The sequence below is a fragment of the Struthio camelus genome, chromosome 1 (genome assembly GCF_040807025.1).
Source record: "Struthio camelus isolate bStrCam1 chromosome 1, bStrCam1.hap1, whole genome shotgun sequence".
NCBI lineage: Eukaryota > Metazoa > Chordata > Aves > Struthioniformes > Struthionidae > Struthio > Struthio camelus.
Window position 1 is genome coordinate 19386766 of NC_090942.1, and position 14533 is coordinate 19401298.

Genomic DNA, 14533 nt, shown 5'->3' on the forward strand with positions numbered 1-14533 from the left:
ATCATGTAGATATATATAAAATAAATGCAGTTCTGAAGCTGTAGTGCCCACTACAAATATGAAAAAATCATATTTATGTCACAGAAAAATTGCTGAAGGATTTACTGGTAAATAGGTTCTTTCTGTATGTGTGTGTGTGTGGGGGGGGGGGGTTTATTCCTTTATACATGCCTTTGCCCCTGTTGAAACAAAGGTGAGGCATAAATTTCCAGCAGGCTTGAAGTCCCTGCAAGTCCATCTGTTAGAAATGGAGGTGCTATCTATCTATATTTCCATGATAATCATTATCTCTCATGTGGATTATTTTATATTGGTTGCTGAATTTACAAATCCTTTTAAGATAAGCTTAAAACTAGTCATGATTTCACCTGAATAGTGAAAATTTAGGAATTTGCAGCTTATTCTAGGATGCAGCATATACTGATAATGATATAGGGTATCTGAATAAAGTTCTGTTTGCTAACAAAAACATACTTAGTCCTGCTTTCATGAATAAAGAGGAATTAAAAAAGCTCTATGACCATTTTCGTACCTGATACTACAAAGCTAATGTACTCAAAACCCTCTCCCTAGGTTTCACCTGTGCGCTGCAGATTTTACAGACAGGGCTAGCTGATCCGTCTTTAAACAATCTTCCTCAGCCACTGCAAGCTGCCTGACAAAGCAGCAAGTGGTGTATACTGATGAGAAATAGGCTAACAGAAGTACACGTAAAGGTGTAAAAAGAAGCATTAGTGAAAAGTGGAAAGCGTGCTGTAAATTCTCTATTTAGCTTTCCAGCAACTTGCCCATGCAAATAGTCCCTAAATTTCTGGACACAGGTGAAATGATGAAAGCTGTTTTTTTAGTCCAATACTAGACAGCGTGTACACAATATTGTACAGTTTAATAAAAATGGTTTATGTTATTCCCGTACGACTGCAATGGTTAGAAGAGTGTTCTGCTGACCAGAGAGAAATCATTTTCTTAAAAGGGATGATAGCAACTTTTATTCCTAAGAGAGCAGATGCATAAATACATGCATACATAGATGTATACATAATTACTCAGACATGGATAATTAGAAGGACAATTTTAGGTCTATTAAGTGAAAGTATAGAAAATTTAGCTGAGTGTCTCTGAGAAGACATCTTGAAGATGATTTTATTTTGGTTGTTAGAAAGATCAAAACTACACAAACGTGTAGGTAATTCAGTATTGTACTGAAAAGAGGCCTAGAGAACTAGCAGTTATGGTTTCTTAAACTACAAGGGGCTATTTCTAGACTGCAGACTTAATCAAGTGGCACTTTGTCGAGGGGAACCCTCCGGAAACCCATTGCAAATTTGGCATGAGTCAGGGCTTGTAAACTTAGTATTGTTCATATTGTTAGAGAATACAAATATTTCCACTAAGGTTTACCTGTTTCTTTTGTAAGCTTGAGTTTGTTGAGAAAGCTTTTTTGCAGGCAGTTATTTTTTAAAGAAAACAATGAAAAGTCCTGCAGGTGGAGTATTTCTACTTGCTTCCATCAGGGTATTTACAAGCTAGGGTTAAAGATACCAAACCAAGCTAAGCTTGTGGGGTTTTTTAAACCCTTGTTTGTATCCAGCACTGGTGTGCAGTTGTTTTCTTTTATTGAATATGAACATGATTAATCTTTAGGAACATGTTTTTGTCAAGCCCATGGGCTTATTGTAGCTGACAGCAGACCCCTCAATAGTGTAGGGTTTAATAAGGGAAGACCCATATACTCCTATGAGAGTTAAAAAGGAGTTCCATAGAAATTACACTAAAATTTATGGAACAGAGGAGTTTTGCCCTTGCAAATTTTATAGGCTGCCGTAAGGGTTTATAGAGAGGTGATCATTCTCCATTAATCAATATAGGATGTCTTTCTAAAAGGTATGCTGCACCTCCATCAGAAATTATTGAGATTATTACAGGAATTGCTGGGTTAAACTTTATGGCCTTCATTACACTGGAGATCAGATTAGATCAGTATAATTGGTTGTTTCTGTCCCTAAAATCTATGAATCTATCATGCTTCCTGTAAAGGAGGGCAATAAAGAAAAGTAATTTAACTCTCAGTGGCCTGCCTTGGTCAACTGCTTTGTGTCTGACAGTCTAATTTTTAACAATTTCAGTAATTGCTGCAGAACCAAAAGTGTTTACAGCACCCTATTTCCAGAGTTCATAAAGTTTACAAAAGGAAGTCAGCAAATATTATATGTGCACTGTCACTGTGTCCGTTGGCCCAACCAGTCCTTACTGTACTGCTTTTGACAGAGGTCAGGACTTCTGCTTGCCAGCATAGTGGCTGTGGCATATGAACATTTGCATTGCCTACCCTAAGAAAGAGGCAGTATTTCCCTTTTTTTCCCCACCCAATAACCAATCTCTCTGGTCTGTCTGATTTCACAGAAATAATTTTGAAAATTTCAAGTGATATTTTCTAATGATGATGGAGAGACGGAAAATACTGGCCTTGAAAATACCTTCTGTGGATTTTCATAGATTTTCTGCATGTGTTTCAATGAAAGAAGTTTTACCTTGTTAGGTGAAGAAAGAATGGCTCTTTATTCCTTCCAATTAGTGGCTGTTTTTGTTATAGAGCCCTTTCTTGTTGTAGTGTATTTTATATTGTAATATAAAAAGAATTTTTATATAACATTACATTACATAAAGAATTTTGATGAAGTAGAATCTGATACATCTTTGAAAGTGATGCTGTGTGTTTTACTTACATATATATACTGTTACTTTACATACACAAGGTAAAAATATCCTCATATTGACTGGAATTTGGAAATGGTTTACATTACGTGTCTTTTTAACATATATCTCTCCTGACATTTTGTGCAATATTATATAAATATATTAAAAATAGAAACCTTACATGATTATAAGTCATTTTTCAATTTTTGATTTTTCTTCAAATACTAAGACGTAAACAGAGAAAGCTTTGCTTGGTTTGGAGGCTAGTAATTGCCCAAATTAAGGACAAAAAAAGGAGAGAAAAAGTCCAAGTTTCATGTCATATAAATCCTAAGAAAGGAACAGTAATATTTTGTGTGTATATGAAAAGCAGCATTAAGTGGAGTCACATGGCTTCACCTGCCAGTCAGAAATCATGCTTGCATAGTCACGATGTCAGATTGCTTTCTGACAAGATCTGTGATTGATAGGACCGTCCACATAGATCACATCCATGTGTAACGGTGCTTCCTGTTGACAGCCTACCATTTCGATGCATGTTGTGTGAATTAACCTTTATGCTGTATTTAAACTCCTTTGCTCTCCTGTTGGTCAAACACTGGTTAATGAAAGCACAAATCATGACAAAAGCCAGTTTCTAAGCTATCTAGAGCTCATGATAGCTATGAATACCGTCACTGTGGTAAGTTTCCTGGGGAGCTGGCAAAGAAATAAAGCAAAGATATTAATGACAGCAAGTTTCAGGGGAATCGCAACTGATTATATTCTTTGTGTTCTGACTGTGAAAGGTGATATCATATAATCGTCTTCCTTCCTCTTTGATTTCACCTCTTTTACTCATTTTATTAATAGTTTTCTGAATTTTTATTAAGGCAGCATTGATTTATGTTAATATCCCCAGCATAACCACAGCGTATTTGTACTACTTGATCCAAAAAAAAAAAAAAAGGCACAGGCTAACCCAAAAAGAGTTCATAGTTTTCTGTAACACAGCATCTCGTCATATAAAATAGGGGAATAGGTCACAGGAGGTATGATGTAAGTACAGCCTTGTGGCTGATTTTCTAATACTTTAAGTTGTTCATGTAGAAACAGCTGTTGGTCTGCTTCCATGCTAGTCATCAAAACTCGTATTTCAGCTCAATTTGCTTGTATGTTCTATGCCTACATACATGACAAAGGAGGGCCAAGTTTCCCCTTGCTGTGGGTGCTGACAAAGGAAGCCCATTGTACCTGACAACAAGAGAGTTATTATCTCTTTCAGTGCAAAGGAAAATGTCACCAGCACGTCACACATAGCAGCAGTGTATATGCTGACACTGGACTTGGAAAGTACTGACGGCAGCAAGGGCCAGAGGAGAACCACTCTGCTAAATGCTTCTCCCTTGAATGCACATGGAGATTATTGGCTAAATTTAACAGAACTGACTTTAAAGGATTAAAGAATAACTGATTTCGTTTCTAATGTACAGAGTGTCATGCTGTAATTCTCACTGCTTGTCCATGCAGAGGAGGTAGTGCTGTCCCATGAAGAGTGCTGTAGTTTTTTGGTTTTGTTTTTTTTCCTCTCCTACTGACCATGTGCAGAGTTCTCTGAATATACCGAGAAAGCCTGGGTACATAAGCATTGCACAGTTAAAATCCCAGGAAGGACCTTGGGATTGTCCTTGTCCATCATTTCAAAGCGTTGGCTTTCCTGAGCGTATTGAATCAGAAATTGTGCAGTAATGTATGAAACTGTAGGTGGAGCGAAGTGTCAAGGAATTCTTTATTACACAGATCCAAGTTTATGTGCACTCTGAAGCTCAGCCTTTTTTCAGACTCAGTAAGGCTGGTTTATAAACTTCCTGTCACCCTTCTGCACTCCCTTCCTGCTACCAGTCCCATAATTTTTTGTTCGTTCTTTTTTTCCACCCCAGCTTCTTTCCATGGCACTAATCGCTCTACCATGTATTCTATTACATGTTTTTTCCCTACTGTAGCTGCCAACTTTAAGTTCATGCTTTGGCCTCTGCACAGTGCTTACCTCAGTGTGTGCACATAGTTAATAGCTAGGAGCTCTTGGGTCCTTCTTCCTCCCCCCCCAGCTGTCCAGGTTTGCCTGTGCATTGCTTGCCTGCTTAACACAGGGATGGTCATGAGCATCTGCGCAGTGCTTTCACATTCTTCCGTTAACTGCAGTGAATCTAGTCTTCCACTGCACTCTTCTGCTCATATATGGAGGATTGGAATTACGGTGCTTAAAAAATAAAATAAAATAAAATAAAGTCAATTTGTTCCTTAGCCTTCACTTACCGACCTTGTCCTACTGGCTTCATTGAGTAAGTTGCATAGGTTTTTGACCTTACCCAACTGCCTCAATAGCTTCTACATATAGCAGTTTTTTTTGTCCTGTGCTGTCTTTTTCCCTTCCTTTCTTGACTTGCTCTTTATTTTCTATTTCCTATTATCCATTTTCTTGTTACTTTTCATTATCTCTCTCCCTCGTCTCTATCCTTTGCCGTTGTCTTCAGATCCTCTTCTTTGGTTCCAAAATTGCTGTCCCTCTCCAGTTAAATCTGCTGTTCTGTGTGTGCTGGCAGCAAAGTGAAATGTGATGAAAAACTGATCTCGGATGGGTTCTTTGCTGGCATATCACAGATCAGATTTTTAGTAAATTTTACTTTGCTTCCAGCACACTAATTGAATACAGCAGAGCAGAGCAGCAGGGGACAGAAATAGAAGACACGGAGTCCTGACAAAGACTTTCTCTAGGGGTAGGTGTTCAATTAGCATCCCTTATTAGATGGCAAATGCTAACTACCCACAGACAATGCAGCCCTAAATCATTCACGGATTGAAAACCAGTGGGTATGTACATCTTCGGATATTCAGGCACATGCTGAACTCGGTGCTTGTGTTGTGAGCCAGGCTGCCTACTTAAAGGAAAGGTGTCTTGATAAATAGTTGGAAACTGTCAGATTAGAAGAGGCTAGCAGCATATATAATGTGTTCAAAGAAAAGTCTAAAATGTGTAGATTTTATCTGTATTTATTAACCTAGAGTTTCTTGTGATCTCAGGCACTGCGATGGTCTCAGGATACTTGTTGTGACCCTGTGAGACCTGACAAATGATACTAGATTTCTGTGTGTGTGTGTTTCTGTTAGATTGCTTTATAAATGATTGAAAAAGACGTGTTATAGTTGCTGTATGACTTTTTCTTGTAAACAATTGTAGTAATTGCCAGAGAAAGGCTAGGGAGGTTGACAGTGAACAGATACACAATCTCAAATGAGAGCAATTATAAAGAGAAGAAAATTGGCCATTGAAACTTAAAATGAAAACAGACATAAGCTGACTGTGAAACTAATTTGTAAGATTTTTTTTTCCTTATTAGAATATTGTTTCTTTCATACAAATATTTGAAAACCTGGATGCAGCCAAATCTAAGATACCTATCACTTCATCACTGAGTCACATAGTATTAGATCTCCAAAGATGCATTGAAAAGACGGAGGCCAGCTAAATACATGCTTGTTTATACACTCAAAAAGGTCAGATCTCTTGTATTCCTGTACATTTAGTCTCTTGTGTTTATTTTCATCATTTATTTATTTATTGTTTGTTTGTTTGTTTGTGGCATCAAAATGAGGAAATTTCACTATTTGGAGACACAAACAGGAAAAGAGACAAGAGCTGTTGAATTTCATCACAATGCTCCCTGAATCTGGATTTTACTTCAGCTTTTGTTTGTTTATTTTTCTTTTGTAGTCTCTGTTTTGTGTTCTGGCGATTTATTATATTTTAGTAATGATTTCTGATTTGTGGGATATCTTTGGACTTTCTCCTTCCTCAACTGTCAGTACATATTTCTTTTACAGAGTCTTACGAAGATTCAGCAAAACATTAAGTAGCTTCTTAAAATTAAACAGATCCCTGAATGTTTTGCTAAATGCAGTGGTTTTAATGTCCAGTCTATGCTGCTGTGGTTTATTAAATAAATTCCTATATAAACATAGCTTAATCGAGCAACCTCTCATGCCACGGCTGAATTCTACGGGATCGTTCATGCTTCTAGCAGAAGTGTCCCTTGGGCAGGCCTAGCTTGGGATGGCATGGATGATTGCCAAACCTGGACGTAGTTGAGACATCTTCTTTATATTATCCTGCTCCTCCCAAATATACGTCTTGCACGATGTAATCTGCACTACTTATGGTAAACCAAGTCTTTTATCCTTTTTTAGGGAATGGGTTAATATTGAAGGTCCCTCCTCAATGCTGGGGAAAGCAATAAGATTTTTCCCCTCTTGGAAATGCAATTGGGGTGAGCTACGGGAAAAACCTCTGCCCCACTGTGCAGTCTTTTACTCTTCATCTAGTTACCTGGTGTCCATTTATAGCTATTATGTTGCTTGCAGGAGGAGATACAACTTTTTTACTTACGTTTTACCACTTCTGCTCAAGTATCCCTCCCAATCTTGACAAGCAAGAGCAGAATGACAGAATGGGTATCTAGACATTGCTATATTGCTGTTCTTAGGATTAAATAGTCTTTGGTTTAGGTGTCTAATAATTGAGACAAGCTAACTCTTTGTGAATTAACACTACTTCCAATTTCTAAGTGGAAGAGAATGACTGCTGTAAAAGGTGTCTAAGGTTTGTGATGTTTCTTTGTTGTATAGTAAAATAGATTAATGTTTGGGGCTTACATGCTATTACAGTTAAATTGCTGCTCTAAAGACAGTTCATGATTACAGCATTTATTAAAGTACTGTGATCCAGTTTGTGTTTCTGGTGGCCTCTTTCCTTTTGCTGCAATTTAACTGATATAGGTTTTTAAAAGCCTATTACTTTGCATAAAATTATTTTCTGTTATTTAATTTCTCATATATATAAAGCATGCTCTCTTTCTGAAAGAAAATGAGGCAAGGAAAGCTCTCCTTGGTACTGACCACCAAGAATTTTGAGACCTCAGGTTTTGCTTCCAGCTCTGCAACAAACCTATGTGACCCTGGGCAAGTTGATTAACCTCTGTACAAAATGGGGTCAATGGTCATCATTTACTGGGTGTAGTTAAAGCTAGCTAAACATAAAAAGTTCTGCAAAGTGGTATGGGATCTTTGATACGTAGACGCTGTATTTGCACAGAATCAAGCAGAGGAGAGAAGTGGCTGGAGCAAAACATTAAAATAGAAAAGGAGGAGAGGTTACAGCTGAATAAAATGGAAGAAATAAAAACGAAAAAAACATGAGGTAAAGAGAACGGAGAGGTTGGGAGAGGAGCAGGATGATGGAACCAGTGATTAGTTGGAGGTGATCAAGCAGTAAATGCTGTGGATCCTGCTCGAAATTAAAAGGGCTTGAAAGAGATCACTAGGATAAATATGTTTTTCTAGCTGCATCTAAACTGATGAACCCAAAGGCATTGCCGAACTTTGAGAATCAGCGCTGATGATTAGCTTTCTTCAAAGTACAAAGAAAAGGACAGTGAAATAATGTATGAAAATCAAAAAAAGGACATATTTTCTCCTCTACATATTTTACATCTTGCATTAAGAGCTACAAGTTGTCATAGAACAAAATAATTTGAAGAAGGATATCCATAGTTACATTACATTAGATGAGAACTATAAGTGATCTCAGCCCTCACTTAAGAGTCATGAAATTTTCCCTACTATCCACTACAAAGAATCTTCTGCTCCTCTACTTCAGGCATCTGGAACTGGCTGATAAACATTAACAAAGCCTTTTTTTTTAACTTTCTTTATGTTCCTATACAATGTTTTTCATTATGATCTGCTGATATTCATTTCACATGCCAGTTTTGATGCCTATGCCGTATGTTCTGAAATCAATGTCAGTATCCAAATGTTATTTTTACCAATATCCTTATTCAGTGAAAAAGTAATATAAATCTTTATTTTATTACCAAGTTACTTCTCCAGTATTAAAAAAAGGTGTAACAATCTTTCTGTGTTTTAGTATAGCATATTTTTAGATGGCTGTAAGTTTTTGTATTTACTGCTACTGAACAAGATTTATCTATTTCTTTGCTGTCACAAAAAGTTCATGCTTTTCAGTTGTGAGATTGACTCAAGATGCAGCAGCTGATAACACTCTGAATGAACAGCAAATGTGTGAAAAGCAAGTACAGAAAACAAAGCTATTCTTCTATAGAAAAGTATATATTATGTTTATATATTATGTTAAAGCAGGGGAGAAGCTTAGACAAAATGTATCTAGTTGCAGTATTTATCAGAAAATAATCTGGGATATTTTGAAACACTTCTCAGTTAAACGTTCTGAAATTGGGACATACTGATTGAGGCACAGACTTTTTTTTTTAATATGTAACTGGAAATCTATTGCAAAATGCTTTATTACAGAAAGGAGTTAAGAACACTTTAGTGGGTAGCTTGGCATCGTGTCGCTGTAACCTCTGCCTGCTTGGAACACCTGCGAACGGTTTGTGTGAGAAGCCCTTGGACGGGCCGCGTTTGTTCCCCAGTTCCAATGGCATCATCCAAGAGAGCAACTCTTACCATGTGCCGAGCACCATCAGGTCCTGTTAACTTCAGTTTAAGTGAAGGGGCACCGCCCTTGTTAGGAGATGCATAGTGTCAGGTCAGATTCTTAAGATGAAATTCAGTTCTCTGCAGAAGATCTGCACAAAGCCTATGTATCATTTAAGTGCCACTTAATTCTTTGTAATGGAATTTGAAGTGCTTTTGAAGAGTCTGATAGTCTTTTTGCTATCTGTCTGCACAGGGCTGAGTTTCACCCCTGGTGAATATACACAGTAAAAATGCAAAGATACTGCCTCAGGAAATACATTATATTCCTTTACTTTGACTAGTGTAACTCAGTTTGCTGATGAAAATTCTTGATAGTATGCTGATAAAATTGTTCTATACTTTGTTCTATATATTATATATTATGCTTCACTGTGATATTCTGCTATAATGGGCAAACTGAAAAGTAAAAATGCAAGAACAGACATAATGCCACAGGTATGGCTATGGCCTGAGCTCTACAAATGTGGCTGCATGGGCTTAACAGAAAAATATGCCTGTAAACACTTCAATTTATTCAGAAGCGTGAGGGTGCTTGCATGGCCCACTCTTGACAAATGGCCTGGATAGCAATGCCTGCTAAGAGGGCAACGTGAGCGCAAATAGTGTGTGTGTGTATGTCACTGTGTGTTTGTGGATCAAATACACAAAAACGTCCGGAAGGCAGTTGCCCAGAACTGCTGATGTCGAAGAGGAAGACAAACATGAGCTGGATTAGGCACTCACCGGGGAATTATCCAGAGACGCTGGAAACGCAGAAGGGGCCCGCTCGCAAAGCGGTCTAGGAGCAGCGTGGGAACGTGTTACCGGGGCGGGGGAGGAGGCGGGGAGGACAGGGGCTGGGGGCGGCGCGGCCGGGGCCGGGGCCGGGGCTGGAGGCGGCGGGGAGAGGGGCGCGGCAGCGCCGGCTGCGCGGGGCCGGACAGCGCTACTGGTACTGCTGCTGCTGCTGCTGCTGCTGCTGCTGCTGCCGCTGCCGCTGCCTCCACGGGTGGGCGCCATGGGGCTGCCCTTCTTTTTTTCTTCTTTGTTTTTCCCTGCAACAATTAGATGTTTGAATTCTTAGGGACTAAATATATGAGCTAGTCTATGCACTTAACACAGAAATGTTTTAGATTTTATATTCTATAAAATTCTTTTGGTATGTTCTAAATTTATGTGGATACAGCCAATACCCAAAGAAAGGACTCCATATATTTATGAAATTATAGATAGATCCATTCTGAGAAAGCAACCAAGCAAACACCAAGAGTAATTCACAGAGGAGAGAAATATTTTTTAAAGATTAGTTAAAATTATGGTTCCAGGAAAACCTCCCACCTGTGAGAGCAGAGGCAAACTAATCTGTATTTTGGAGTTTAACTAACTATTCGGTGATCCTTCATGTTGTTGAGACATTGATAGAAACAGCCATTGCGATTTGTGAATTGTAAGATGTATGAATGCAGGTGGGTGAGGTTTGCTGTTAATTTACTGAGCTTTTTCTGTAAAGCACACAGTTGGATGTGTGCCTTCCCTCAGGAAGGATGAGACTATTAGCTGTTACATAGGAGATTTTACCCTTGAAAGCTGCTGTGATCCAGTTCTTGGTAGAGTAGTGCCTATGGACCTCCAGATTTCTTGTTAATATGTGCTATAAAAACTTAGTGGATCTGCTTCAAAAAATTTTGTGCTTAAGAAAATTGTTTGGGAGTAATTCCCTCAGTGGTATATATTGCCTAATGATCAGTGCAATTCCTATGTAGAGGTTTGGGAGCTAAAGTATTTTTTATAATGAAAATCTTAATATGAATTTCAGATGGAGCTTTCACTGAAATAAATCAGTGTTCATTATATTGCTGGAGCTCACCAGCAATTGTACTGGGACTGAGGACGCAAGTTGTTCATGTCAAAATATTGCAATTGATTTTATTAAAAGACTTTAAATTATAGTTCTATTTGTTGCCATGTTTAGTGGCATTGGGAATTGTATTTTTAAGTAGTTTCAGACAGAGGAAGTCAGGGAAATAGTGATGCTGAATTGCATGTTCAGGTGAGCAGGTACAGCAGGATCTGCCACCAGGTTAAAAAGGCCTGCTTTTAAGCTCCTTGGACCCCGAGTTAATTTGGAGCTCCATAAAATTCTTGTACACTTATCTTTCTAAACATTTCCCCTGTGTTTCTTTTTTAGTTGAGTTTTTGTTTGCTGAAGATCTGTCACATGAGAATGGTGTTACACATCACCATAGAGGAAGATACAGTCCGTGTCTCTGTATATGGACTATCTTGGTTGTTCTGCCCTTTTATCCTTGGACACACTTATGAATGAATTAAGGTGGCAAAGCTTTCTCACAGCGAAGCCCACAGCTATTGAGATGATCTCTGAAGAAACTGAGGACAATTTTCTCTGTGTTAAGAACCTGATCTCATTCTCGTGTCAATAAAAGATGCAGTGTTGTGGGGTCCTTGCCTCATTCAGTGTGAGCATATGGTACCATTCCAGTGAGTGCCTTTCTCTCTGTATATCCCAAACTCAACACTCCATCATAAACTTTTGACTATAGGGAGAGAATGAAAGAATAATGAAATGTTAGATACCAGTCCTAATGCTTGATGCTCTAGCAGAAGGAACTCACATACAGAGGGGAACACATAAAAAAGAATTATCCCTCCCTCTCCCCCCACTCCAAAAAAATCTCTGCCTACAGCTCCTCTACAGCTTGTTTAATGCAGTCAGTTGTTCCAAGACTGCTTGCTACATAACCTTGAGGAAATTTTGTAGAAACAGCTTGCCAGAGACACTAGGTACTAGAAGGAGCCACAAAGCTCGCAACACAGTGCCTTTCATTTAGGGAGCTTCCTGTCAACTTCCTCTCCTCTGTAGTAATAAGGTTTACGCTTCAATCTTTTCCTACTGCTTACTGTCTCCTTTGCCAGGGTTTCCTAGCCTTTACTTCCTGCAATACTTGTCCTTCTTATGTTCTTCGTTCCTGCCCCAAACCGTGCCTACTGCCATGAGTATCACAGTTTCACAATATTATAGCTCCTCTCTCACTGCTGTCTCTGTCATTGTCTACTTACTCTGTAACTTCTTTGGGATAAGAAGTGTCTGCTCAGGTTTATACAGTGTCTAACACAATGGATCCCAGTTTAAGTCATTTTTAGATGCCATAATGATTAGTAATAATGTAAGTCTTTAGTTATTAGCGCCCTCAACAATACTTCACCAGCTACAGTGAGCATGGAATTGGAAAATTAGAAAATTAGCTAGCGTTTATGTTCTTTTTGCCTACAAGAGGGCTGTCTTATGGTTTGTTGTTGTTTAAGTTCTGTTTTTATTATGAAATTGTTTGGCACAGCAGGTGTTGTAAATAATTCTGTAAATTGCCTCAGGCTGTCTACATCATAACCTATGGCTGCGTTATCAGATGATGAAAATAGACAGCTCTAATGAGAAAGTGTTCAGAGATAAGTGAAACGTGAACCCTTCTGCCAACTGTTTTTGTTTTTCTCTTCCATAGCACGAATTATCAAAACAAAACAGTGGTGTGAAATGCTTCCATGTTTAGAAGGAGAAGGCTGTGATTTGTTAATCAATAAATCAGGCTGGACCTGCACACAACCGGGGGGACGGATAAAGACAACCACGGTAGGTCACTTATCTTTCTGTATTTCTTCAGCTTCTCTTTCACTGTAGTCTACTGGGGAACAAAGAGTGAGATTTCTAATTGTGTTTCAGCACAGATAGGTAAAGTCTGATGCCTTATAATTAAACTATGTGCCTAATTGGGCTTGCTGAAATACATGTCCATGCTATCACAAAGACAGGAAAAATATACAGTCCTCACAGTTGCTAAGAGTGGGGATCATACACAAGTTTGCTTGAAAGGGAGCAGTGGTTTAGAGCACACTTAGAGTCAGCCTGAGGACTGTATCTTTTTGCTTTACTGTACAAGAATTTTCTGATGCTGAGGAAGTGCAGGGTATAAAACTGAACACATGGTCTAGCAGGGTGAAAAGAAATCTGTCATCAGGAATTGGGTAGGAAATAGTTTTGCTGTTCCCACTATGCTGAAAAAGCAATTTTCACAGACAGTTCTTCAGCTTTCAATGAGACAATAAGTGAGACCTATAGAAAACGTAGTAATATGAGAGTCCTTCGTTTAGCTTCCGTGTGGTCCTAGTTTGTGATAAAGCCTTCAAATATCTGATTTGGTATCCTGGGTCCACTTGAAGAAATTGTGATGAAGCTGACAATGTATATGACAGTTTCTGGGGCCTAGATTTCTAGAAGATGTTCTCAAACACCAATAATTCTTTGACTTCAAAAAATGGAAAAAAATCTGAAGAATTATAATAGAGCAACATTCTGACAGTTTGCTAGAGCTCTTGAAATGATATTTTCTCCTTTTTTTTTATTAAACGTTTACAAGGAGGTTGATCCTATATTTAAATAAGTACAATTTCGAGAATATTTCATCTTAAACTCTACTTGCCATTCCATCTTAAAAGTACTTACCAGTGAGGACTACATTAAGGCCCATTATCCCCTGCACAATTTCTCTGTCTGAGCAGGAGATAGACACTAGTGCAAAACCTTTATTGTTTCAAAATGTCTGTATTTTGGAAAATTAACATATTTTCACTTTTGAAAAAGAAAAGATTTGGTTATGCATTATGATATATGTACCAAGCAAACTTTTTGAATTGTGATTGCTGTTTTGATACGCCTGTATTTGCCAGATATAATTTGCTTAATTGACAGTACTGCAAAACTAATTCAGTCGCTGATATATTACTTAAATATTGTTTGCCTTTAGATCTTTTGCATTCAAGTTATGTAATGGTGACATAAAATCAAAGGTTGGAAATAAGGATTTGAAATAGTAACAGCAACTTGCAAGGACAAAGAGACTTAGTTATTATGATAACTTTGGCATACTAAATGTAATAATCTTAAATCTCATTAATTCAGGGGTATTTTCTATACCGAAGGTAAAGCAGAAAGCTCATATATTGTGACACATTTGCAACTATCCTTATAGTTCTTTATTTGATGTTTTATGCTAATGGCATGACTGAGTAATGTAAGTAAGCAGAAGATCTATGCTTCGGTATCTATCTTTAAGAAAGTGATTCAGACATCCTTTCAGTTTTAACACCAGAAGCCCAATTCTGAACTCCTAGTTGTCTGTGTAGCTCTTTATTACTATTGACATGAATGGAATTACTCATGATTTTGATTAACATAAATAAAATCATAATTATGCCCCACCTTGGTAAAATTATGGCTATGGTAAGTGCA

At 38.0% G+C, this 14533-nt stretch overlaps 1 protein-coding gene across 12 annotated transcripts in view; it reads left to right on the forward strand.

The window, feature by feature from the left end:
- TAFA5 (TAFA chemokine like family member 5) overlaps positions 1–14533 on the forward strand; it is a 470229-nt gene that overhangs the window by 343057 nt on the left and 112639 nt on the right. For all 12 annotated transcript variants that reach the window (XR_011138818.1, XR_011138831.1, XR_011138827.1 and 9 more), the window contains one exon: positions 12750–12877. Coding sequence is in view for 9 of the 12 variants with exons in the window: in XM_009689547.2 (XP_009687842.1) it covers positions 12750–12877 (128 nt within the window). In the remaining 3 variants the exon portion in view is untranslated. The remainder of the gene's footprint in view (positions 1–12749; positions 12878–14533) is intronic.